The following is a 27,255-nucleotide window of genomic DNA, read 5'->3' as shown; positions in this document are numbered from 1 at the left end:
ATCTGATTTCTTTTTCCTCTGTGGCGGCTCAAATGACAAACTAAAAAAACACTCCAAGATTACTATTTAGACTTAAGGCAATTTAAAAAGCGAGGTCTTAACCAAAAAGCCTATACCTGGCATTCAAAAAAATACAGTTTTTTGGATGGACTAAAAGAGCTAAATTGTCTACATAAAATCTGTACAGCAAGGACCTGTTTTCAGCAGGTAAGCCTATATACAAGTAAGAATCTCTTACTCTTGTAACATTGTCCTGTTTTAAGAGAAAATGTAACTCCCATGCCCTGCAGAGTCCTCTATGACCCCAGAGAAGCAGGGACCTATCTCTACTAGAGAACTATTTACACTGCGCTATAAATACACATACAACACACATCGGCCCCCTCCTATGTCCCAAATAGGCTGTGAATGCCTTCTGTGAGGGGTTATGGCTCATTAATTTTTATATCTACAATGACAATTAGTAGGCACAAAACATTTTTTTTTTTTTTTGCATGAATGCCAAATGGAAATGAGTTTACAACACCACCACTACTGTTTACATTTCAAACATTCCCATCATTCCCTATCTCCAAAACAATAATGCCAAGTTGCTACCAAGTTTACTGTGTTTTTCACAATACAGTACTTTGGGACTTTTTAATGTAAACAATCATTCTTGATTAATTTTCAAAATAACGATACAAATGTAGCATTTTTCTTGGAATGGAAAACTTGCTTGGAGGTTACTTCATTCTTTTTCTCTTTTTCAAAAGTGCATCTCGTAGTGCCAGCTGGAACATAAGAAAAAATATCTAAACATGGGAACTCTTGGGTACCCCATTATCCTAATTTGGTTATATGGAGACGTACAACAATGGACTCCGGTCAACAAATCCTCCTGAGATGATTAAGTGTGTGTGTGTCTTGGGTGTGTGACAGATACTATTTCACGAACTCTCAAGCACTATTCTTTGGTTCCTAGAAATTTTTAAGATGTCTTTTGAATTTCAACAAGGTATGTGTTTTTGTTTGTTTGCTTTGTTAAAGCATGTTTGGGGCGTGGAAGTTACTCTACGTCTTAAATGTTCAAGCTTTTTGGATTTTATGATTTTAAGGTATTGACTCCTTGCCTTTATTTATATCTGGGTCTTGGAATGTCTTTGTAGATAGAAGAGATCGAGGATAGATACTGAAGGTAGAAAAATTAACAAGCTCATTTTAGCCTAACTTTCATGGCTGAGGAGGTATTTCTCAGACTCATCTGTCTTACAGTCTCATCTGTAAAATATAAAATATAAGATCACAGTACCTGCTCATATTGTTGCACACTGACTAACAGAGTTAAAAAATGGAAAGCTCTCCAGTAAGAACTGTACATTAGCTAATGATGTTGTTGTAACCCAAGGTTACACGGACTTAATTCTGCTCATTAAACTTTGTAATAAAGCACAGGCTACTCGCTATTCTCACACGTATCTCAGTTTCCTTCTCCCTTCAAATGCCATCGTTTGAAAAGTATATTCTCCCTCCTCTTCCTTTACCTTTCCTAAGGCTTCACTGGAAGATCCATCCTCCCCTCTTTCTCTGCCATGTGCTTCACCTGCCTTTTCTAGTCTCACCTCTTTTTTACATATTCTATGAGAATATTCTAAAAATTTACAGGAAGACCTCATGTACACTTTCAAGCCATGTAAGACCCTTTTATTTAGAATAAAATGTCACCAAGGGACAGAAGGGGTATGAAATGTGATGCTCCGTTCCCAGAGGAAGCTTGGGTGTGTAAGATAATAGAATATACATATTGGTCTCTGCCCCTGGTTCCTGGCATAGAGCTCCTCAAACTTTGGTAATTTCCTAAGTGATAAGAGCATCTCGTTTTAATATTTGTTTTTGACCCTCTCCCTGACACACAGCTCCCCAAACCCCTGTAAATTCCTAAGTGATAAGAGCCCTAAGAGCATCTTTTGTTCTAATGAGGCAACTAGGTGGGCTCCTGGATGGGGGCTGGTCCAAGAAAGACCAAGCCATGATTAGAAACTTGGAATTTTCAGGGCTCCTGGGTGGCTCAGTCAGGTAAGCAGCCAACTGCAGCTTGGGTCATGGTCTTGTAGTTTCGTGAGTTTGGGTCCCGCATCAGGCTCTGTGCTGACAGCTCAGAGCCTGGAGCCTGCTTGGATTCTGTGTCTCCCTGTCTCTCTGCCCCTTTCCCACTAATGCTCTGTCTTCTTTCAAAAATAAATAAACATTAAAAAAAAAATACCTTGGCATTTTCAGCAATCCCTGCCCCCCAACATACAAACTTCTCCAGAGAAGAGAAAGAGGCTAGGTACAGAATGAATAATCGATCATACCTATGTGGTGAAGTCTAAAAAAAAAAAACCCTGTAGTGTGAGGTTCTGACAGCTTCCAGGCTGGCGAACACATTCACACCAGGAGGGAGATGTACCCCAACTCCACAGGGACAGAAACTTCTGCATGTGGGGCCCTCCCAGACCCTGCCCTATGTATCTCTTCATCTGGCTATTCATCTGTATCCTTTATCATATACTTTAATCAACTGGTAAACTTAAGTAATGGTTTTCCTGAGTCCTGAAAGCAGCTGTAGCAAATTAATCAAACCAAGGAGGAGGTGACTAGTCAGAAACACTGGGCTTGAGACTGGTTTCTGAAGTGTGTGCATGTATGTATGTATGCATGCACGAGGTGGGGGAGGAACACTTGGGGAGGTGGCAAGTATAGTCTCATGGGGCTGAGCCCTTAACCTGTGGGATCTGACACTATTTCTAGGAAAACAATGCCAGAATTGAGTTAAATTGTAGGACACTAGCCAGTACTGCAGAGAATTGCTTGTGTGGGGGAAAAAAATCACCACATATTTGGTGACCATAAATGTTAGAAGTGTTCTGTGTGAGTAGAAAAAAAAACACACACAAAAGGTAAACTGAACTGAGCTTTTCTATTTTAGGGTCACAGGTCAGTTTTGGGGATGCTCTAAAGTTGCACTGCCCAATAGAGTAACCCCTAACTGCATGTGGCTTTTGGACATTTGAAAAATAGCCAGTCCAAACTGAGATGTGCCACAAGTGTAAAACACACACTGGATATCAATTAGTTCAAAAACAAGAAGGTATAGTATCTCACTCATAATTTTCATATTGATTACATACTGAAATGATACTATTTCAGATATATTAGGTTAAATAAGATCTATTACTAAAATTAATTTCACCTTTTTCTTTTTACTTTTTTATTTTAAAATTATACATGTGGTCTGTATTGAATTTCTATTGGGCAGTGCTGGTCTAGAGTGAAGGAGAGAATAAGAAAATTAGGAACCTAGAGTTAAGTTTTGTAACAGAGATACCTTGAAGAAAATATAGAGCAAGGACACATAAACAGAAATTCAGATTAATTTTTGGTTCCAAATGGCAAGAAAACGGGAGAACAAGGAAAAAACATTCTTGAACCAACAAGTGCATATGTCCAATGAACTCTTAAATAAAAAATTCTTTAGTCTTTGAGAGAGGAGCTTCATGACTCAAGAGGTGCTGGCAAGGAACAAAACGAGGCTTCCAAATCAAGGCTTCCAAATCATGCCAAAAAAGGCTCAGTAAAACAACAGAGGAAGTAAGAAGCAGGGGAACACTGTCACAAAATGTAGCAAGGTCACAAAAACTGCATAATGAAAGAAGGAACAAACCATGGTGGAACTCAGTGATTCTATTTCCTCCACCCTCAAATCTTACAAAGGTCTGCTGAAGGATAAGCTAATGGACTGAATCAATTCAACCATGAATTAATTAATTAATTAATTAATTAATTTATTTATTAAAAAAAATTTTTTTTAACGTTTATTTATTTTTGAGACAGAGAGAGACAGAGCATGAACAGGGGAGGATCAGAGAGAGAGGGAGACACAGAATCGGAAACAGGCTCCAGGCTCTGAGCGGTCAGCACAGAGCCCGACGCGGGGCTCGAACTCACGGACCGTGAGATCATGACCTGAGCCGAAGTCGGACACTTAACCGACTGAGCCACCCAGGCGCCCCGGTTCAACCATGAATTTAAATTGAATTGGCAAAATTCAGGTATTTATAATCTGAAACTGCACCTTTCTTTTCACCTTGATTTCAACAACCTCTATTCAAAATGCTGGCACTTTGTTATTTACATGATGTTGTTGGACATAGTTTAGAACTAGAAAGATTAAATAAGCAGATAGGTAGATTTTTAAATGGCACCTTAATTCAGTTACTACTGCCTGGGTGGCTGCACAAATGAAACACTGCCCTGGAAAGCTGGCCATTAACATGTCTGTCTGGCACACTCATCTTTGGCTAGCAACTTAGGAACACTTGTTTCGTCCTAACTTGATTTCCTGGTGATCCTTCAGAATATATTTAAAATATACTCTGGTACACCCTCCGTAGAGAAAGAGACGAAAACATGAATTTGTTTTATTATAGCAAATAAAATAAGCAAGGCAACGGAGTCACACAGGACTACATATAAAAGACCACAAATGGATAAAATGAAATCCCCAAAACCTGTAAACATAAAAGTTTTGCAAAAGGGCACATTAGGAAGGATCTTGATATTATGTTTCACAGATGCAATGTCAAGAATTTTAGCATAGGGATGATCTTACGGGCCATCTAGCTTCCACTCCTGCAGTTATAGAGGAGGAAAATAGACTCTCCTTTGGTCACACAGCTGAATCTCAGCCACGTCAGGTGTAGGATTTACATGCCCTGACCACTTGTCACCTCTCCATGTTCTCTAATAATGCTCCCCATTAATCCTAACACAAGGTCCTAAAAGGCACAACTCTGTTTTGAGTAAAGAAGTGTTAAAATGACAACAGTATTCTAACCAATCAAGCTTCAAGTTGAACTCACCTGCTTTTCTCGGAAGGAACGCTTGTTCTTTGACCGGACATTATGGCTATACCGCATCATCATGAAGTTCTTCTGTTTTTTCTTCTCTTTATTTGTGGAACTAGAAAATGGGTTCATTTTGGTTTTCTTCCTCACAAATTCTTTTCGGTCTGTCTTCCCAGCCTATTAGCATACACAAAAAAACACTTCAAGAGTTATCTAATCCACATATGTGTCTCCTCCGTGCCAGGCACTCTCCTGGGTGCCAAGGACAAAAAAGATTGATGTAACTCAGTCCTTGCTCTCCAGTGACTCAGTCCAGGGGAGAAATGACCATTATATATTGTAATGGGGCAAGGGAAGCTCAGCAGAAGAAAAGGTCATAATTCAGCTGGTCAGGTCAGAGAAGCTTCCTAGAAAGGGAGACGGGTAAACTGTTTATTATAGGATCAAGGCATTCATGGTGGGAGAAAGGAGGGGAAGGGTAGAGCATTTCAGGAAGGAGCGATAGAATACGAAAAGGTGGGGAAGAAAGAACATGGATTTTTAAACTTATCTAATCAGGTTTCAGTACAAATGGGATGAATGCACAGGGTGACGTGGAACCAGTATGGGATGGTGCTTAAAACAAATGTATAGAAAAGAAAGCGGAAATAGTAGGCAGTAGGAAATGTTGGAAATGTGCAATCATAGCCACAGCACTTGCCGGAAGCTTTTCATTAGTGACTATTAAACATTCCCCTGCTTTCCTAATAGCTTGGATGCCTCCCAGATACCAGAACACGTACTATTGCCTTTCTGTGTTCTACATCTTGTTTTTGATGGTGGCTGCATGGTTATCTAGTTGTTAAAACTCATCTAACAGAACACCAAATATCTGTGCATTTTACTCTACGTTAATTATACCTTTATTTAAAACATCAAAATAAAATACTGCCATTCTGTGGCTATTCACTTTATTTAATTTTTCAGCTTATTTGCTTTTTGTTTGAAGGGAACGATATGTATGCCTCACTTACCATTGCCGTTGCTAGTCTTGTCTCCTTGTCAGACTTTGGTTTTTTATGAAGGCGTTCAATGTCCCGAAGAGAAAGTAACTCACCCCTGAGGTGAAGAACAAATACAATATGAAACAAGGGTGGAACTCCTTTCTGTAACCCTTTCATCGTCACATGAGCTGACTGAAGAAGACTTGGTGTATGTGTCGTTTTACCTGGGCTCCTCATCACTATCTATTTCAATGTGTTTCCTCTTTTGGGCCTTCCCTGGTGCAGCGTCAAGTTCTTTCCTCATTTGGGCCATGCGGATTTTCTGGAAGTCTTCCTGAGTTAAAACTCGGCTAGTGCTAACGGCCGCAGCTTTGGCTCTCCGCTCGTCCATGGGCATGCTGTTGAGCTTCTTGGACTTGAAAACACACAACAAAGGTTTAAAGAGCTACTAGCTCAAGCGAGAGCTTAGAACCCCAACAAGGCCCACCATGAATTAGGTGTTAATAAACATCCAAGTGACGTACTTGCACAAGGTAATTTTAGGACTTACGATTTCTTGCTGTTCTTCATCAGAAGAGTGGTGCACATCAACCCACTCACCATCGGCATCTGCCTCCTCACTGAGACTGGTGGTCTCCCACCCATCTGTGTGAGAAGCAGCACACTGTTAGTACTCAGGGGGAGTTGAAATAAATCAAGCAAAAGTAAGGTAATCAAAGTCACTGGAGCTCTATTGACCAAGAATCAAGCAATATTTATTGTTAAATAAGCCACATCAATTTAATTACTTTATGGAATGCATAATAAACATTGACCATGATCTACCATGAGCTAAAATCTTATAATCATTTACCTCTCACAACTCAACAGAAGAGGAACAGACCATACAAGTTACCTGCCCCGAGCCACACTGCTAGAAAATGCAGTCTACGATGAAATGAAAATCATGTCTAACTGTAGAGTCCATGATCTTTCCACCAAACCATGTCCATCAAAATTGCACCTGTACATTTATCTTGGCCACACAGCAAGTATCTGACAACTCATCTAAGCATATTTATACATGTTTTTAGAAACTAGTGAGCAACAATCATTCAGACAACTGAAGTCATAGATTCTGGATGTGAAGGAACCTGGTAGATACCTCAATGAAGAGATATTAGTTCTTAATGGAGTCACAGTAAGCTTTCAAAATCACAGACACTTGCAATTTTTCAGTTGTTCCCCATTAGAGTGTCTCAGCTCTTTGGTATAGCATATATACAACCACACCCGATAAGACCCCAATTCTATGTCTAGTCTGGTATCTTGCTATATCCCACCCTGTATCCTACATTAATAATAGTTTCCTAAATACTTCAGGGCTTTGCTCATGCAGAGCTATTTATGAAAAGCCTTCAAGAGCAGGGACCATATCATTCTTCTTCATATTGACAGTGGCTAGCTCACAAGTAACGCTTTAAAAAGTTTTGTTAATATAACAAATGAACTAACAGGAAGAAGATAGGACTCTAGCAACCAAGGTAATAAACACTAACTTTGGAAATTAAGTATTCTTCAAAAAGTTCACCAAGTGTTCTCCTTCACCAAGGAGTCTTGGAGGACTGTTTATGACTAACCTTCATTATTTTTTTCTAGGCAAAAACCCGAAAGCCATTATCGTTCCCAAGTGCCCCGTATGATCTTGATAAGGAGCAGCTTCCCTGGAGGATATGAACAGACATCTACACTACAATGTAAGTTTCCTAAGTGTAGGAACGATGGATGCCCTTTGATCCCCAATGCTTGTAACAGTGCTTAGCACACAGTCCTTGCCTAATAAATATCTGCTGAATGAGTGTTCAATCAACATAAAGATTTCAAGGTCAATAAAGTACAGGAGTGATTTTATCCTGGAAAATGGTAAAATGAAAATGAACCTTCATCATTTTCAGCATTCTCTTCTTTTTCAACTTCTAGAACTTCTGCTCCTGGAATGTAATCTTTAGCATCTAATTCTCCATATTCTTGCACTCTTGCTTCTATGGAGGCCTCTGTAGGCTTACCCTAAAGGAAAGGAAATTGTTTTTAATAAGGTTCTTAGAAGGGCACTCAGGTGGCTTAATCATTTAAGTGTCTGACTCTTAATTTCCGCTCAGGTCATGATCTCACGGTTGTCAGATTGAGTTCCATGTTGGGTTCTGCACTGACTGCACAAGGCCTGCTTGGGCTTCTCTCTCTCTCTCTCTCTCTCTCTCTGCCCTTCTACGCATACATGCTCTCTCTCAAAATAAATAAATAAACTAAAAAATATATATATTTAAAAAAAGAGTCAGCATCAAAGAGCACATGCCAACTACAAAATATTTGAGACAATGGTATTCAATCAATTGTATTCTGAGCTTAAAGAATACAATTAACCAATACTCATAGCCGAAGCATCACAAACACTAAAACTCATCCTGTAGGAAATTATTCTCCCCTTCTAAGACCCTGACCTTTAGATCAACATATGCATATTTCACCTACCCGGAATTTCTTTTGCAACATCTGAGGATTCAGTGTTCGGAAGAGCTGAATCAAAGTTCTAGCAGACATCATCACATCTGTAAAATAACACCTTTAATTAGAAACTCCAGAGCGGGGTGGCTCAGTCGGTTAAGCATCCGACTCTTAATTTAGGCTTAGGTCATGATCTCATGACTCACAGATTGAGTCCTATGTCAGTGCAGAGCCTGCTTGAGATTCTCTCTCCCTCTCTCTCTGCCCTCCCCCACTCACATGTGAGCGCATGTGCTCTCTCTCAAAAATAATCATTTTTTAAAAAAGAAAAGAAAAGAAACTCCAGAGCAAAGAGGCTACTGAGAAAAAAGAGTCACTCAATATTTGATCTACAGAGAATAACATGCAACTTACTCTTATCTTTGTGTGTTTTATACTGAGCCAGGTCTTGGAGAAGTTCTTCAGTCATGGCTAGAGGACATCGAGCTGTTATCTCTTTTATAGCATTGATTCTAGAAAAGGAAAATGAATTTAAAAAACCCAAACAGCAATCACAGATGGGTCAGTCTAAGGTTTCCTAAAAAAGACCAAATCAAAGGTACATAAGTTGGGTTTTATAGGGCTTCTAGGGCCAACCGTACATTGAAAACATACCCACTTCCTGCAGGCACGTTCTACATACCCTACTGTCATGACCTCTCCAGAGTTCTTGTCGGTGACAAAATTGTTGGCCACAGTCATGAGCAATGACTGAATGATCTGAATCGGGAAAGAAAGGAAAGATGAGAGCTGATAAAATGTCTCCACCAACTCAAACACTTGAGGATTAAGGGACAACAGACGATTCACAGTGAAAAACCAGCCTTCCATCTTCATTTTGGGAGGAGGAAGGAATCAAGACTGAGGAAGACAGATAAAAGTACGTTGGGTTGCAGGCTTCTTGGTTATCCTCAGATTAAATTTTGTTCCCCTTCAATATTATTTTCCAATATGGATTTAAATTTTTTTTTTTTAACGTTTATTTATTTTTGAGACAGAGAGAGACAGAGCATGAATGGGGGAGGGGCAGAGAGAGAGGGAGACACAGAATCGGAAGCAGGCTCCAGGCTCTGAGCCATCAGCCCAGAGCCCGACGCGGGGCTCGAACTCGCGGACCGCGAGATCGTGATCTGAGCTGAAGTCGGACGCTTAACCGACTGAGCCACCCAGGCGCCCCTCCAATATGGATTTAAAAAATTGTTTTGACCCAGGACAATTCAATGCTATTTTAATCAAAGAAAGGAATGATCAGCTTTGAAAAATATTCACTATAAATTTACCGATAACTCTTGATCTCCCAAGCTTTGGCAATTAAAGTGAGAATTCTCAACAACTTCTCTAAAACAAACTTTGCTTTTCTATAGTAAAAATTTTTTTTCAGTTTCTATAACTAAACCTCTGTATCTATCTCCTTAAGAGTTAGTGTCTCTTCTTCTCACTTTGAAGAAAAGTGACACAGGGGAGCAGTAATCTCTGTGGGAATAGCCACCATGATATACTTAATAGTGGCACTGCTATGCAGACAGAAATAAGGTTTAAGAGTTCTCACCTCTGGGGGTACTAAGTGATGAGATGCTTGGGCAGCAAACAGAAGAATCTTTGTTACCTCTAAAAATGTAAGAGATCAGAAAGATCATAGTCAGTTTACTGCTCTGCCTCTCAGGACTAAGAGCAAACATGGGAAGCATATTCTGGCCCTTAATCCTATTGCTAAGTCTAGCTGGAACGCCCAACCCTCAGGTGTCTGCATGGCTCACTCTTTCACTTCCGTCAGGTCCCTGCTCAACTGCTGCCTTATCAAAATGTCTTTCCTGACATAATCTAACTAGAATCTACCCCAGTGCTCCCTATCATCTTAACTCTGCTTTCTTTTTACTCAAAAGACTTATCTTCACTTGGACACTGGACACATAGTACTCTCTGGATCTCCCTCTAGAATGCAAGCTCTACAAAGGTGCTCACTGTGTTCACTTTCATGCTCACTGTGAAATTCTGAGTGTCTAACTCAGTGCCCAGATTAGAAATCACTAAATGAATGAATGACTACGAACATAAATACATACACACACTCTCTTTGAAAGGGGCAGGCAGTATAAATTAGGCAAAAGAAAGAAGTGAGGTGAATCCTAATTTGCCATTTATTTGCCTGGTCTTTTTTATTTCTATACCTTGCAGGACTGAAGTGAGGATCTGATGAGATGCTGTATGTAAAGCACTTTGCACAGTGCGTGGCACGGCACTGAGCTTGGCTCAGGTTAGATGTTTAACAAATGCTGGCTTCCTTCTTATCTTGGTTTAAGTTTAAAGGCAAAACAACCATCTCTTCTTTCCTGCTCTTATGTTGTTTTTATGTGCAAATACACGAGGGCAATGATAACAATAAGATAAAATCCTGATATCTATTACAAAGTTACAGTAGAAGGTCAGATTTCTTTTTTCACAATTTTCTACCTGAGTATTCATGGTATTACAAAAAGACTTGCTTTAAGAATCCAGTTTTTTGTTTTCCAAAAATAACCTTGTTAACTTGATGAGAACAATTAACCCACAGCAGATTGTGGGAAAGAACACATAAGGGTTTCTCTCTCCTTCTCTGAAACACACTCCTAATTCTTTAATAATTACGGAACAAAAGACTGGGATGGCTACTCTAAACCCAAGGCCACCAAAGGAAAATGGCAGGTGGGAGGCTTACCTCTTTGGTGGGGCTGCAGAAATCTTTGCACAAAGGGATAGAAGTTGAAGAGAAAAAGCTGCAGAAAGAATGCACTGACTTTAATATTTACATAACTGCAGCTGTAGAGTTTCATTTCTCCCTAACACAATTTTATCATCACGTTCAACTAACTGGGGATCATTTTTTACTTTTTTCTCAACAAGCATTTTTCTCAACAAGATTTTTCTCAACAAGCATTCATGCCCCAAGACGATTTGATGTGCTGTATTACCCAAGGAAAGGGAGCCTATGCTGCTATCCTCATTATATCAAGAAAGAAGAAAGTATATGCAGAATAAACCAGAGGAGGGGAAAAGTCAACCCAATGTAACATTCTTCTACTTTTAAAACTGGTGTGGCTGCAGAACGAATTTTTTTTAAGTCTTCAAAGATCAAAAGGATTACCAGAAGGAAAAGCAATGATATTAAGGCTTCAAAGTAAGGGATCAAAGAGTAATTCAAATCTGAATAGCGCCCCTGGTATAATTTCATCACCCAAACCCTACAGTTCTCATTTTATTACTGGACACCAGTCCAATCACACTGGAGGAATTACTCTGAGATCTATATTTTAGGGAGAAAGCACTAGCACTCTGGAGTCTACCTAAATAAAAGTGACAGGATCTAGTTATTAAAGCAACTGTATTCTTTTTTTAAAAACAGCAGTACAGCTCACGAGCAATATTGTATTAGTTTCAGGTGTACAACATAGTGATTTGACATTTAAATATATGACAACATGTTCACCAAACCAGCTGTAATCTTGAACTTCAGGAAGAGAAACTATGGAGATGGACTGCTCTTTCTCAAAGTTCATCATATCAGAACAAATTAATTAATTTTTTCTATTTAGCCACAGAGCAAAACCAAGACCGGACAAGTAACAAGGAAGACTTACGTTCAATATAAAAATGGACGCTCAATTACAGTCAGTTGTGAAACTCTAGTTATCATTTCTAACAAACCATGCTTAAGTTACACATCACTTCTGCTTTCCGATCAAGCTCAAATTCAGGTCTGACAGGAAATTTCTGCACAAATATAACATAAATTGACCTGGTAATCCTGCTGTTGGACTACAGCTCATGGAAAAAAAGCATTCTATTCACTAAAATGTTAAGTCTTAGGAAAAGGGAACAAGTGCTTTCATTCATGGGTACTTTCATCTTTAACAATGTATGTCGACACTGCTAGATTTTCAGTAAACCTGTTTTACTTTTTTTTGCTTAAAAAAAAAAACTTTTTGAAGAAAGTAACACATCCCATGATGTAGAGAGCAGTACATCTCAAGAGCAAAATGATAGGCAACAACCTCAATGGCCATTTCTTCAGTGGTCTAACCTTTTCGAAATCTCTCCTTTTCTACAATAGCAGTCTATGAGTATGTGTGAAGTTTCCATGTGTATACCATATGTATGTATGTATGTATGTGTGTGTGTGTATATATATATATATAATGTGTGTGTACACATATATGTGTGCATATGTATATATGTGTGTATGTATGTGTGTGTGTATAGATCTACACACACAATATGTGTGTGTGTGTGTGTGTGTGTATAGATACACACACACAATACCACCAAGGAGCTTCTGTAATTTAATTCAGTATGAAATAAATGACAAGAGAATTCAACTCTGCAAACATGACAACCTCCTTACCAGAGTGGTCTGAAAGTCAGGAAAGCTATAAAGAGGTAAACAAACTGCAAAATGTAGTAATGATCAATAAAAATATCCAGTTTACGTTGGCTCAGAAAAATGTATATGCAAAACAAATAAATAGTAGAAACACAGAACACAAAACAGTCTGTCCATAAACTGAATATATGTACAATTTAACATCCGTACTTACTGATAAGAAAACAAAATTATAAAAACAGCTATTTTCAGAGTGAAAGATTTTATTCTTCTGTAAATTATATGGGTTTAAGTGGTTTTAAGAGATAAAAGTAAGCCACAGTTCTACCTTAATGGCTTTCCTTTTACCATGAATGATTCTACTTCTAATATTCACCAAAATGAGAAACATAATGGAATGCAAACCTCATGAATTCCCACCAATCTGGAGATGAGGTTCATGAGCATCATTTTCACCTCAAACCTCTCCTTAGAGCTCTCTAGCTGCTTTAGTAGTTTTTCTGCAAAATCTGGAAAGGAGAGTATCAGAGAAGTCCACTGTAAGTCCACAGTCTATACAACATTGTCTAACAGGTGTAGAGAAAGGTAGCGGTTAGATCAGTGACTGGTACAGTTGAACCTGAGAACACTCTGCTAAACCAGGATGGTAAGAACAGCAGCATGACGGAAGGTGAAGAGATTCACACACAGGTGAATATACTGTCAATGGTGCTCAAAGTCAAGTCTTAAGTCCCCCAAATTTTAGCATCAACATCTTGAATGACTGTTTGGAGCTCCACTTAACAGTTTGCTAGAGCGTGCCTCCCAAAGCGTGGTCTGCAGACCAGCAGTAGTGGGTCCACCTGGTAGCTTGCTAGAAACACAGAATCTCAGGCCCCACCCTAGACCTACTAAATCAGAATCTGCACCAACAAAAGACTATCAATTTTTCATTTAGTCAAGTACAATGTCCTAGCGCTATGTTGTTGTTAAAGACATGAAGCAAAGAGCTATTCTTCCACATTGGTTATACCCAACCAGTAACAACTAAACAATTACTGATTGTCTAGTAAGTGCCAGAGATCTTATATTCCCTGGTAACAGGCAGAGATAAGGCCAAAACGGAACTTGGGAAGTCATAATTATAATACCTTGGGGATCATGAATCAAATGAATAGCTGAAAAGTTAAACACCTCTGGTTTTTTCTTCTTTTTTTGTTTCTGCAATAAAGTGAGAGGAAAAACATTTACATTACATCAGACTATTGGGGGCGGGGAACCCACAACAAATCTGTTCCAAAAACCTTTCTTTCAACTAGAACAAAAGGTGGTTTTTATCTTTTAACATTAAATCTCAGGAATGTTCCAGCAAATAGCACCTGTTAAGACTTAAAGGAATTTAGAAATATAAACAAAAAAAACACAGAAGGGCCAAATTAATGAGTTTTCAGAATAACCAAATATAACAAAATTTAAAATGTATTTTATTTGTGTACTCTCCTGAGAAGGTAAGTTTAGCAAAAATACCCTAATATAGGTCATCTTGCTTAGGACAAGTGAAAAGTGAATTTAAGCAAATTAATTTATTCAAGGTATAGATTTTGCTAGAGTTGAAAACATTTAGTCACCTAAAAAACTAGTACTTAAAAATTCATCACACATTTCTAAGTCTTTCAGAAATGCTATTTCTTCATTTCAAATTCTTAACAGCTTCCACTAAAAACCCCATATTCTATAGTCTAATCACTCCTACCACATTTTCCAGGTATGAGTCTCACCTTGAGCACTTTCATAGCCTTTTCCAACCTTTTCTTGTTTTTGGAACTTTTTTTCCCTGTGGCATATTGCACTAGCAGGTCTCTTGCTGTTGGTCCTTCATCCTGAAGAAGAGACTACTTTGTAAACAAGGAAAATCTGCACAGAAGCAAATGGTAAACCTTTCAAAGACTTCTGTGTACTTATGCTCTGCAACCACTATAAAAAATGAGCATGACTTAAAATTCAATAAAAAGTATCTGCTCATGTGTACAAACAGGTACATACAAAGATTTTCACTGCAACACGTATTTTTGCTTTTATATTTTGCTTTCAATTTTATCAAAGTATAGAATACAACTTTGTTTTTAATTGAAAGAAATTGGAAATAATATCATGAGGAAAATGCTTAAGCTATAATACATTCATATTCTGAAATATGTGAAGGTTAAAACAATGAGGTAGATCTGTATGTACTTAGAAGATCTAAATGCATCAGTATATCTATATATATGACACAAAGAAAGCAGTTGCAGAGTAATATATATGTTATTTATGTATATTTCAAAGACCTAATATATACATAAGACAATACACACACATCCGTATATAAATACACACGAAACAGGATGGTTATCTGTGAAGATGGAACTAGGAAGTGGAAATAAGACAAGGTTAAGAAAACTTTTATTGTATCTAGAATATCTGAAATCTTTTACAATAAGAATATATTGTTCATACATTACTTAATAAAATAATAAAATGAATTAAAAGATCTTATTATAAATTCCAGTATTCTTATTACCAAAATGCTAAAATGGGAAAGGGTATTTTTTCTTAGAATTTTTCCATTTTGATTTTAATAAAAAAATATTAAGTTTATTCATTTTGAGAGAGCAAGTGAGTGCGCAACCAAGTGAGGGAGGGACAGAGAGGGAGAGAGAGAATCTTAAGCAGCCTCCACTCTGTTAATGCAGAGCCCAATGTGGGGCTGGAACTCACGAACCGTGAGATCATGATCTGAGCAAAAATCAAGAGTTGGACACTTAACCGACTGCACCACTCAGGCACCCCTAAAAAATATTTTTTAATAAAAAAATTTCATGACATCATAAATCTTGATTTTGCCTTTTAAAGATGCCATGATATTATTCCTCTCCTTCTCTGAATTCTCTATAATGTTGACATAATCTCAAAAAATATGCTGGCAGCAATTTCCATTCTAAGTTTATATAGTGAGATAAAGGTTAGCTTTGGAACTAAGAACAAGGCTGAATGAGTCTAACTTTTATTAGTTCTTTAGCCAATCTTAGTGAATGTAAGTGACAAATTCTAAACGATAAAATCTCAGCATGGCAGAACACAATAAAAGATAAAGGCGACATGTAAGTTTCTTTCTAACTTGAGCAGTCATGGATTTTACAATCTGTACTGAGAGCAAAAATGAAATCTGATAGACTGTAAACCTAAGAAAGCATCTACTGTTGAACGTATAACCTCAGACTCTGAGTCGCTGTCCTGTTTCTCCTCTTCATCTTTCCCAAGGAAAAATGTCAAAGCAGCAACTAATATCTAAAGACCAATCAGAACAAAAGTCAGTGACTCACCCCAGCTTACAACAAAGAATAAATACTTTTGTTTACACATTATTCATGCACAGAACTAGGATCTGAAGGAACAAAATCAGAGTGGTGGGATATGGGCTCATTTTTCTCAATTAAAACAATGTTTTAATAATGCTATTTGTCCTAAAAATATAAATAATTTTAAAAAATCCAGGCTCTACATAGTTGTTATCTTTCAAGTAGATTGCCAAGAATTTATTTCTATATCCAGCCACCAACCCACCCCCCACCACCAAAAAAGTGACATTGTAGCCCTTCTAACAGAAAGTCTAACATATTCTTAAATTTCTTTCAGCTGTGCTTTCACCCAACAAAAGAACAGTCAAGAATTATAGGATGAAACAAACACTAAGGCATCATTTAGTACAAAGCATTTAAAGAACTCCTAACTTTATTTGCCGCCTCTAAAGCACAGATGAACCAGGGAAGCAGCCCAAGCACAAAGAGAGCATTACTAAACACGAACTGCATGCCCTATGCTACCTCTTCCCACACAGCCATCTCCTCTACTTTCCATTTGGAAATGACTACAGACACATACCTTAGTGACCTTAGAGAAACACGCGGTTGTTATCACATTGACAGTTTTGGCATCATTCCTGGGGTAAGACAAATGAAGGTTTTCAAAGTGAATTTTCATTCTACTGCATTTCATAGCATTGACAATGGCACAAAATAAACAATATGTATTTCTTTCTTTTGTTTTTGAGAGAGAGACAGATCATGTGTGCAAACGCATGTAAGCGGGACAGGGACAGAGGGAAAGAGAGGGAGAATCTTAAGCCAGGGTCCACGCTCAACCCAGAGAATGATGGGTTCAATCCCGTGACCCTGGGATCATGACCTGAGACAAAATCAAGAGCTGGATGCATAACTGAGCCACTCAGGTGCCCCTAAACAATAAAATATATTTCTGACAGGTTAGAATACACAGTTTAAATAGTCATGGGTTATAAAGGAAGAAAAAAAAAAGTCATAGATTGCTAAATGCTAAATAGTCAACCACAGGTGAACATTTAAACTTTAGCCCAGTCTTCTGTCAGAAAATTATGCAGCCATTTTTAAGATAGATTTTTTTTTGAAGAAGTTTTAATGATAGGAAGCTATTTAAGATAAGTAAAATAAAAAAATGAATACAGGGGCGCTTTGGTGGCTCAGTCGGTTAAGTGTCCAACTTCGGCTCAGGTCATGATCTCATGGTTCATAAGTTCGAGCCCTGCGTCAGGCTCTGTGCTGACAGCTCAGAGCCTGGAGCCTGCTTCAGATTCTGTGTCTTTCCCGCTCTCTGCCTCTCCCCTGCTTGCACTTTTAAGAAATAAAATGAAAACATTAAAAAAAAAAAAAAAAAAAGAATAAAAACTTATTAGTGTGGCAAAATTCCAACCATATTTAAAAATTCACATTAAAGAAGACAGGAGACAGTATCATAAACTGTTAACAGTGATCATCTCTGGGTGGTGAAACTATCAAAAAATTAAAAAAAAAAACCTTTCTAGCTTCTCCAATTTTTTTTGTTGCAATGAATATTACTTTTATAGTAAAATAAAAATTAGCAAATAAGAAAAGCAAAAAACATGAATCAGGAGCAATGTATCAATAAACCAAAGTTTACAGAACATGGTATTTCATACAGAGGATAAAGTGACTTAAAAATTTTCAGAGTGGCAGAGTAGAAATAGCACAGATTTGAGAGTCTGACATCCAAGTTTTTTTTTTTTAATGTTTATTTATTTTGTGTGAGAGAGAGCAAGTGAGTGAGTACGGGGAAGGGGCAGAGAGAGGGAGAGCGAGAATCCCAAGCAGGCTCTGTGCTGTCAGTGCAGGGCCCAACATGGGGTTTGATCTCACAAACCATGAGATCATGCCCTGAGCAGAAATCAAAAGTCAGACACTTAACTGACTGAGCCACCCAGGCACCCCCGATATCCCGGTTTTAATTTCAGCTCTGTCCTTGGCTAGCTACTAAGCTTAAACTCTATGAACTTTAGTTTTGTTACCTATAAAATGGGGATAATTCCAGATAAGCTGAATTATGTTATTCTAAAGGTTGAACAAGGTAACATGAGATATAGGTGCTCAAGAAATGGCAGCCAATGTTCCTAGTTATTTGGATTGCTCTATATTTTTATTTCCAACTTAATTTATGACAGATATATTAAAGAGCTCAAGATCAAGAAAAATATTTGTGTATGTGCTCTGTAGTAATTCTAAATGAATATGAGTCTATTTCTCAAGAGACAATTACGTATATATTACCAGATATTTCTTCTGTAGAGCTCAATCATCACATCCAAAGATATCTTGGCTGCAGTTGCATTGCTATCTCTTAACATGGTATACATGAAATTCTGCAACACCTAAAGAAAATGAGGAGAAGGAAGACTCAATACACTGCTGGTACAATGCTGCAAACATGGGAAACAAAAGGGTACTTACTATGTTCACTTTATTGTTCTTGTGTTTTGCATTTATATTCTTGATATCCGTGACAATATGTGTGTATAAAGTCTGAGGAAAACAAAAACACATACACGTTAACCAACGTTTCTAGTCTTGCTCATGAGTAATTTGGAAAAAAGTACAAATGTAGGGGAAAGTTTAATTTTATTCACTTTTCATTCTATAACAAGACACCATAAACAAAACAAAAAGCAACAGCTAAAATGTAAAAGAAAGTTGCCCTGAAAAGTAAACATGGAGTTACCATATAACCCAACAATTACACTCCTAGTTATATATCCAAGAAAAAATGAAAATATATTTCCACACCTATGTCCACACAAATATTCACAGCAGCAGCATCCACAATAACCAAAAAGTGGAAACAACCCAATAGTCCATTAACTGATGAATGGACAAACAGAATGTGGTATACTCACATAATGGAATAAATTTGGTAACAAAAAGGAATGAAGTACCGATAAATGCAACAGCACAGATGAACCTTGAAAGCATTATGCTGAGTGAAAGAAGCCATACACATATACTACATATTGTGTGATTCCATTCATATGAAATACCCGGAGTAGGTAAATCTGTAGAGACCGAAAGTAGACTGGTGGCTGCCTAGGCCTGACAGAGATGAGGAAATGGGAAGCTACTGCTAATGGGAGGAGTGTTTCTTTTTGAGGGGGGATAAAAATATTCTAAAATTGATTGTGTGATGGTTGCAAACTCTGCCAATATACTAAAAATCACTGAACTGTACACTTTCAATAGATGAATTGTACGTGAATTATATCACAATAAAATTGTTATTTAAAAAAAGGAAAGTTGCTCTACTTACTTAGCCCCTAATGCATGCAAGATGATACTGGCAATACAAATATCACCGACACTTGGAAAAAGTTTATTTGAGAGAGCAAACAGCACAACCAGGAGAGAGGGGCAGAGGTAGAGACAGAAGCTTAAGCAGGCTCCAAGCCCAGTGCAGAGTGCGCCACGGGGCTCAGGGTGCGCCTGGGACCGTGACCTGAGCCGAAATCAAGAGTCATTTGCTCGACCTACTGAGTCACCTAAGGGGCCCTCCAGTTAATAAAATGTAAACTTAAATTCTTCTTTCGTAAATTTCTTTCACAAACCTTCAGCTTCTAGGCTGGCTTATACAAGCAAATACTAGTCATAGGGAAATATTTATAACAAAAAAAAGTAGTGTTTTGGGAGATCCGTTGGGGGTTGTTACAGCTACGAGTGTCCAGTCCATGCTCTGATTTAACTAGCAGTATAGTACAGTGGGAAAAGGCTTGGGTTCTGGAGCCATATTGCCTGGGTTTATACTCCTGCTTCCCCACTAATATGTCCCATGATTCTAGGATATTACTCTCTTTGTGCGTTAGCCTTTCCATCTGTAAAATAACAGTAATAATGAACCTTCTCTCATTTTGTAAGTAAACAAGTATATAAGAAGCTCTGAATGGTAGCTGGCAAAAAGCAAGCACTCATTAAATGTTAGCTATTACCACCATATTGTATGCACACAAGCATCAATTTTTTTCCTATTAAAATTATTAACTATACCAAGAATTCACTCTACAAGTTTAATGTTACTGCAAGGAAAAATGTGGAGATATAAGGGGGGGGAAGCAATTTTGCCCTTTACCTTTCGCAGAAGCTTATCATGGCAACGCAGAAGTTCAAAGAAGAGTTCTAGCAAACTTGATGGATTGATGAGATTCTTGTTTCTCAGCAAGATCAAAGCTTTGCAAAATGTCTAAGGAAGGAAAAGAAAACATACTATAAAATAATGGTGATGAAATTAAAATGAGAAAATGGAGTACATATATCCCAAGAAAGTGTGATATCTTCTAACTAGGCACCATTTTGGGCATCAGAATAGTACAGTCAATAGTACAGTCTTTGCCCTCGCGCACCTTACACTGGGAGTGGGACAGACAAGCAAGGAAGCACCTAAACAGTTGTATCTCAGATAATGATACGTGTCATAAATAAAGTAAAACAGGGTAATATAACTGATACAGTGACTGACAGAGGGCTACTTAAGGAAGTGTCAAGATATGACAAACCCTTACATGATCAATGAATGCACAGAAGTAAGAAAGGTGTGGTAACAAGAACACAATAATCTGGAATCATCAACCTGATTTGTGACCTTACAAGGCGTTCCTTGGAAGTATCATTAGTACCAAGAATTGCCCAACAGCACTTGCAGCACGGCTGCTTACCACCGACTTTCACGAGTACCCTTATCGCCCAAGGTTTGGTTTCTACCAACTGTTCTCCATTAATGGAACAAGTAATCCTTGGAGAATTATTGATTCCAAGTCTTGGGGCAGGAAAAGCAGTAAAAAGGGGTTTGGAACTATTTCTGCCAGAATGTAAGGATGCTTTCAAAAATATCAGGGGCTTTGGTAAAAGGACTGAGAAGCTCCCACTGGCCAGGTGATAACAATTTGGACTAAAAATAATTAAGGCTTAAAAAAAAGAAATGAACAAAAGGCATAAAAAGGTTACAGTGTCAAAGAAAGATAAAAAAAAATCATTTTACTGATTTTATTAAGTGAAAGTTAATATACATAGATATTTTGTTTCTTCCATTAAGAAACACAGTCAGTTCTAGCTGTGTAAGCGGGAAAGAGTGAACAAAAACTTGGGAATGACTCAAAAAGTCCTGGGGAAGAAACAAACACACTAGATAGTAAGTCCAGTAATTGATAAGGACTGGTGGTTATCACCATCACCAATTAAAATGAGGATCCACCAGTTTGTTCCAAATGATTCTTTTAAAGAGGAATGCTAATCACACAGACTCAATCCTTTGTGTCCTAGCAAAGGAAATCTCTATTATTTTTTAAGCCTATTAATCATCATAAGAAATGACAAAGAAACATACACACATTACTTATTTAACAACGCCTGCAGACCAGTTTAGTTGGTACTGTTAGACACACAAAACTTAAAGAAAATCTAATTATAGTACTTGGAAAGACACTAGGTCTCTATACTCAAAATCTCAAATCTGTATCATCTATAAGGACTCGAAAAGTTTCATGACATAAGTAAAAGTCTTTTGACTAATAGTTTGAGTTTGAAGTCTCTTGGGCTGTGCTGCCAGGTCCCACATCCCAAGTGAGAGTCATTCAGTTGGCAACCCAGAGCCTGAAACCTTGGCTTGTCTGAATGGTATTCTTTTTCTGTTGGGCCTAATCAAATTAATAAAATCCTAAAGAATTATAAAAATGGTAGAATTAGAAAAATCCTGGGAAAATGTAAGAGTAAGAAACAAAGCTGAATCTCTAGACTTAGCATTGTACAAGTTTTGGCAAAGGATATCAATATGTTTTGTGATCATAATATTTGTGTTAAGTTCTACCTGCTGTAGAGGTATCTGAAAAGCAGATGTATGAAATCTGAAAATGTCTTAGGCTGAGTTCCCTAGCAGCAGAGCCAGATTCATTGCAGTGATTTGTCCAGGGTATGCTCTCTTCTAGAAGGGAAGTAAAGGAAGCAGGACAGAGCAGAGCAAAGAAAAGCTGAGGAAGGATATGTCCTTGGCTGGAGACCAGCTTTAGTCCAATCACAGAGAAGCCCTGGAGCACAAACTGCAACATGAAGTTGGACCCACGTTGAGGGAAGAGCCAGGCTTTTGTATCTCTGGGTTAGTCAGGTGCAACCTGTAGGCTGGGAGGGCAACCTCCCAGGTGCTAGGGCTCTCATTTAGCTGAAGACAAGACACCAGAGAGAGGGCAGCTGGGGGCCATCGGCAGCCAACATTCACCACCAGTGACGGAAATGGGAGCACTAGGCTGGTAAGGGGGAATCTCAGCCAGGACCCAATAACAACCACTACAGTGACAAAGGCTTGAATGCTCCAACTGGCCAGTTAATGAATAAATTTATTAAATTCAGCATTACGGGATTGCTCCTAATCAATTCCAGCTTGGCATTGCCCAGGTGGAACTGAATTTTACTCAAACTCTTCAAATTAAAAAATAAGTAAATCAATAAAGCATTGTAAAAACCGTAAGTTATAATTAGGGCTCTTAATGCATTTGAGATTTGAATGACTAGAAGGAATGAACCACGTATTCAGAAGAGGGAAAAGAGCTTCCTGGCAGGGTTAGCATGCTGGAAGAACAGAAAGATCACAGAGAGGAGAGCAGCATTCTGCTACAGGAGATGAGGTCAAAAACACTGGCAAGAAGCAGATCATGTAGGGACTTATAGGCCATGTTAATAAGTTTGAGTTTTACTCTAAGTATAAATGAGAAGCCACAGAAAGATTTTAAGGAATTCGTGACGCATTCTGATTTATGTTTTAAGATGTTTAGCTGAGGCTGTTCTCATTTAAACACATAATACATGCACATATAAACACAACACAATTTATCAAATCCAAATACTAGACCCACCATTCGAAGATCTGGATCCAAGACAGTGTGATTGTAGGAAAGAAGATCTTTCAGCTCTTGAGGAAAGTTACTTAAATGTTCTGGATAGCAGTGACCAATCTGTAACAAAGCAAAGGCTCTTCTGAAGTTTCTTTTTCTCTCCTACCATTCATATGCACATATTTATGATGTTCTGAAAAAGGAGAGTAAAAGGCTATGTTTCATAGAAGTAGCTAGTTCCAAATCATTTCTTTTTTATTCTACATGCTAATCTCTCTGACCTCTTTCATTGTTCTTGCAGTATTAGTAAAATATGTGTGATGTTGTTTAAAATCTGCTCTTATGATGAATTTGAAAAAAAAAAAAACAGTCTGAAAGTTTTGCTTTGGTTGGTTCTGCAAAAAGCTCTAGTGAAATCTTCTAATTCAACTCAGGAAGAAAATAACATTTGTAAGAAACGGAAACAAAAAAATATTTTTTTACATTAAGTTTCCATTCCTGAATGGAATAAGGTTGGGTACTACTGGAAAGATATTCTGCGAACTGTGAAACAACTGGTCTTTGTTTTAGAAATTGTTTGTTTTCAGAATTATTATTATTTGTTTTCAGAAATTATTATCTTACCTGTGCCATAAACATCACCAGCTCTGCCAGTTCTTTGCTGGGTTTATTTGGTTGTAATTTGAAAATCTCCACATTGGATTTGTAGTGATTATACTGCTGTAGAAACTGTAGGAAAATAAGATATGTTAGTCACCTCCTATTATATGACTTTTTCAGTAAAAAATGAGAAATTACTTAGTACTAAAACATCTCTGATAGTGGCACGGAGAAAAAGACATGGCAAAGGTGTCCAGAAACATCTTTTCCTTATCTGCATTCTTCAAAATAAGATTCCAAAAAAACTGATACATCAAATTTTTCTAAAGACCCTTTCCCTTATCATTAGAAATTTAGGTGGTATGGTGTAAAGAACATTAAAGCCAGAGTCAAAAACTCAGATTCTGGATCTATTCTGCCATTTATTACCCAAATGACCCTTACTACATTTTCTGTGTATATGAGCACTCGCAGCAGCAGAAAAATATTGGGTAAGAAAGTGTAAATTATATCACAACTATACAACTCTGCGGTCAAAATTACCATCTTCTTTTAAGGCACAAAAATAATAATAATAGCTTCCACTTACTCAGCAATTGCAATATGCCAAAGTCATTACGTGCATTTTCTCATTTAATTATGTTTAATTCTAACAACAACACAATCTAATGTTGGAACTTACCAGGCCTCAGTTCCATGCCCTACATCTACTCATCATTCCTAGACCATAGCTTTAAATTGTGAGTGTATGAGAGCGACACTATGAATATTTCTTTATATTAGCAGTCCTTACTGGTCCAGTGAACTCCAAATCCGTAACTCCAACTGCCTGACATCTGTCGTCTCGATCTCTAATAGACATCTTAAACCTAGCATGGTCAAAAAACATAACTTTTGATTTCCCCAAACAAAACTCTTAGGTCCCCAGCTTTCTCCAAGAGCAGGAATCAAGAAAAGGAACTACCGCCCCTCCATGCTTCAGATAAGACCCTACTCTCTTGACTCCATACCGCCGTTGTGACAGGAGTATGGAAAGAGCCCCAGAACTCGGTGTGCTGCTGCTAAGATCTTTATCTCACTTCTCCCCCCTTCCTACCCGTGGCTCAGCCACTAATATATGCCTTAAGATGATGAGAACTAATATCATTACACCCTTTATGTTCATCAGTCACCACAAATATACAAGGCTCCCAGGACATCCCTTATTCCCCTCTAGTCCCCGGACCAAGAACCCTTCGGTGGGGTCAGGGCATTATATTTTTTAAAGTAGCCCAGTCATTCTGATGCTCTATTGAAACCTGTTTCTCTCCTAACACACTGCTACCTCGTTTTCTTCCGCCCAGCATTGCTGAGCCAGTAGGTGTCCTCTCTGCTCCTCGGTGCTACTTCCAGAGCACTGGCATCCCTCCAGACCAGTACCCTTTTCTGCACTTAACTGTCCCCACTGCCAGCTTTGAATCCTATGTCTGGAGGTCCATTTCCGACTCTCAGAAACAGATGTTCGACCCAAGGCGTTCTAACATACAATTCATCAAGTGTTACAGACTTCCTCAACTTAGGGGTTTCTGAAAGGAAAAGGCTGATAAATCCGCATGGAAGTTGGAGGTTGGGGGGCGGGGCTGTCTGTCTCTCCACCTCTGTGAGGTTGGGAGATAAACCCCTTTTCTTTCCTCCCGAGGGACTCCTGTACCTAGCAGGAGAACTTTGGGCGAACCAGGATCCCAGCTTCACTCCACTCCCTTCCCTCTGCTACTGTCTAAACCAGTCACACCCCGGTCTGTAGCGGCGCCGCGTCGCACTCCCACCTCCTCGATGTAGGCCGGCGGATCCCGCTTGATCAGATTCTGTAACTGCGGCAAGTTGCTGGGCAGCTTGTTATTGTTTCTGTTAGACATGCTGGCTACTGACTGGATCCGCCAGGAGCGGTGTTAAGAAACCTCACACCGCCTGCCACCACCAACCGAATCAGCTACAGGTGGGAATCCTGCTTCCGAGTACGACCGGAAATAGCACATGGGACACTCGGTAGGCAACGCCATCTTGGTTCTTAAAAAAAAAAAAAAAAAAAAACCAGACTACGGGAGCCTCCGAGTGTCAAACTTACTCCCAGTCCCGAAATGCGCTGCAGTGGTTTACGCGAGGATTTTGGGGGGCGTGGAGGGGGGTTGGGGGGGACGTTTTCCACCCTTGGCCAAACACTCCTACTTAACGTTTTGAAATATTATGAAATGCAAAGTTTTTTTTTTTTTTTAGCACACATATTAGTTTTATCTCGTCATTCTGACACTCCTATGAGACTGACACATGAGGATTAATCGTTTTTTAAATCCCACAGCCTAAAAAGCTTTTTCCTTTGGGAGTAGATAGCACTATCCTATTTTAGAAAGTTGCGGGGGTGGTGGGAAGGAGGGATGAGGAGAGATGCCTGGGTGGCTCAGTCGGTTGAGCCTCCGACTTTGGCTCAAGTCAGGATCCAAAGGCCGGTGAGTTACAGCCCCGCGTGGGGCTTTGTGCTGAGAGCTCAGAGCCTGAAGCCTGCTACGGATTTTGTCTCCCTCTCTTTGCCCCTCCCCTGCTCGCGCTCTCCCTCCCTCTCTCTCTCTCTCCAAATAAACATAAAAGAAGATTTAAGGGGCGCCTGGGTGGCGCAGTCGGTTAAGCGTCCGACTTCAGCCAGGTCACGATCTCGCGGTCTGTGAGTTCGAGCCCCGCGTCGGGCTCTGGGCTAATGGCTCAGAGCCTGGAGCCTGTTTCCGATTCTGTGTCTCCCTCTCTCTCTGCCCCTCCCCCGTTCATGCTCTGTCTCTCTCTGTCCCAAAAATAAATAAACGTTTGAAAAAAAAATAAATAAATAAAAAAAAAGAAGATTTAAAAACAAAAAAAGAGCAATGAGGAGCGTAAGTTATTTTTTTGGTATAACTTTAAATACTGTTTTTGTTTTGCTTTTGGTTGTTTCAACTCCCCCCTGACCTACACAAGGTAAAAGGGCAAGACCTGGATTAATTGTAACATGTTGATTGATTTTAAAATGCAAATTAATTTGTGAGGCGCCTGGGTGGCTCAGTCGGTTAAGCGTCCGACTTCAACTCAGGTCACGATCTCGCGGTCCGTGAGTTCGAGCCCCGCGACGGGCTCTGGGCTGAGGGCTCAGAGCCTGGAGCCTGCTTCCGATTCTGTGTCTCCCTCTCTCTCTGCCCCTCCCCCGTTCATGCTCTGTCTCTCTCTGTCTCAAAAATAAATAAACGTTAAAAAAAAAATTTTTTTTAAGCAAATTAATTTGTATTTAAAGGACCACCTTTATAATCTTTATAAGTACTCTTCAGTCAGAGTTTTAAATTCAAATGCTGGTAATTCGAAGAGAATACATTTCTACAATTTCACTGTGTGCAAAGACAAAAAATGTGGTGAATGAATGAACAAGCTAGGCTGTTAATACAAATATACATGTGATCACTCACTCTGTGCCAGGCACTGTTCCAAGCACTTCACTTGCATTACTCATTTAATCCTCAGAAAATCCCTCTAAATTAGATAATATAATTATCTGCACTTTACAGAGGAGGAAATTGGCTCAGACAAATTGACTGCCCAAATACATAGCTGGTGTGGGAGCTGGGGATTTCAGTCCAGGCAGTTTTGACTGTAACTAGTTGAGAAAGGAAAAAGGAGTTTCACAGTGGTCACCTAGTAAATGGTATGGCATTAATTGAAGGGCAGCGGTAT

At 38.8% G+C, this 27,255-nt stretch overlaps 1 protein-coding gene across 1 annotated transcript; it reads right to left on the bottom strand.

Moving 5' to 3' along the window:
• Positions 1–452: 452 nt before the first annotated feature.
• On the bottom strand, positions 453–25,577 carry SDAD1 (SDA1 domain containing 1). The gene is made up of 22 exons (XM_040481021.1): positions 25,338–25,577; positions 23,557–23,661; positions 22,954–23,052; positions 20,184–20,294; positions 18,521–18,592; positions 18,341–18,441; positions 16,626–16,683; positions 15,957–16,031; positions 14,483–14,584; positions 13,856–13,925; positions 13,131–13,234; positions 11,064–11,121; positions 9,918–9,976; positions 9,012–9,088; positions 8,744–8,841; positions 8,357–8,433; positions 7,768–7,894; positions 6,399–6,493; positions 6,073–6,263; positions 5,879–5,963; positions 4,881–5,042; positions 453–773 (listed from the first exon to the last, which is right to left on the bottom strand). The coding sequence occupies exons 1-22, from the start codon at positions 25,425–25,427 to the stop codon at positions 726–728; spliced, it is 2,064 nt and encodes a 687-aa protein (XP_040336955.1). The 5' UTR covers positions 25,428–25,577; the 3' UTR covers positions 453–725.
• Between the last annotated feature and the right edge of the window lie 1,678 nt (positions 25,578–27,255).

This window comes from Herpailurus yagouaroundi, unplaced genomic scaffold (assembly GCF_014898765.1).
Source record: "Herpailurus yagouaroundi ecotype Mexico unplaced genomic scaffold, PumYag 28, whole genome shotgun sequence".
Classification (NCBI taxonomy): domain Eukaryota; kingdom Metazoa; phylum Chordata; class Mammalia; order Carnivora; family Felidae; genus Herpailurus; species Herpailurus yagouaroundi.
Note: the sequence above shows the minus strand (reverse complement) of the source record. Positions and strands in the feature narration are given on the sequence as shown.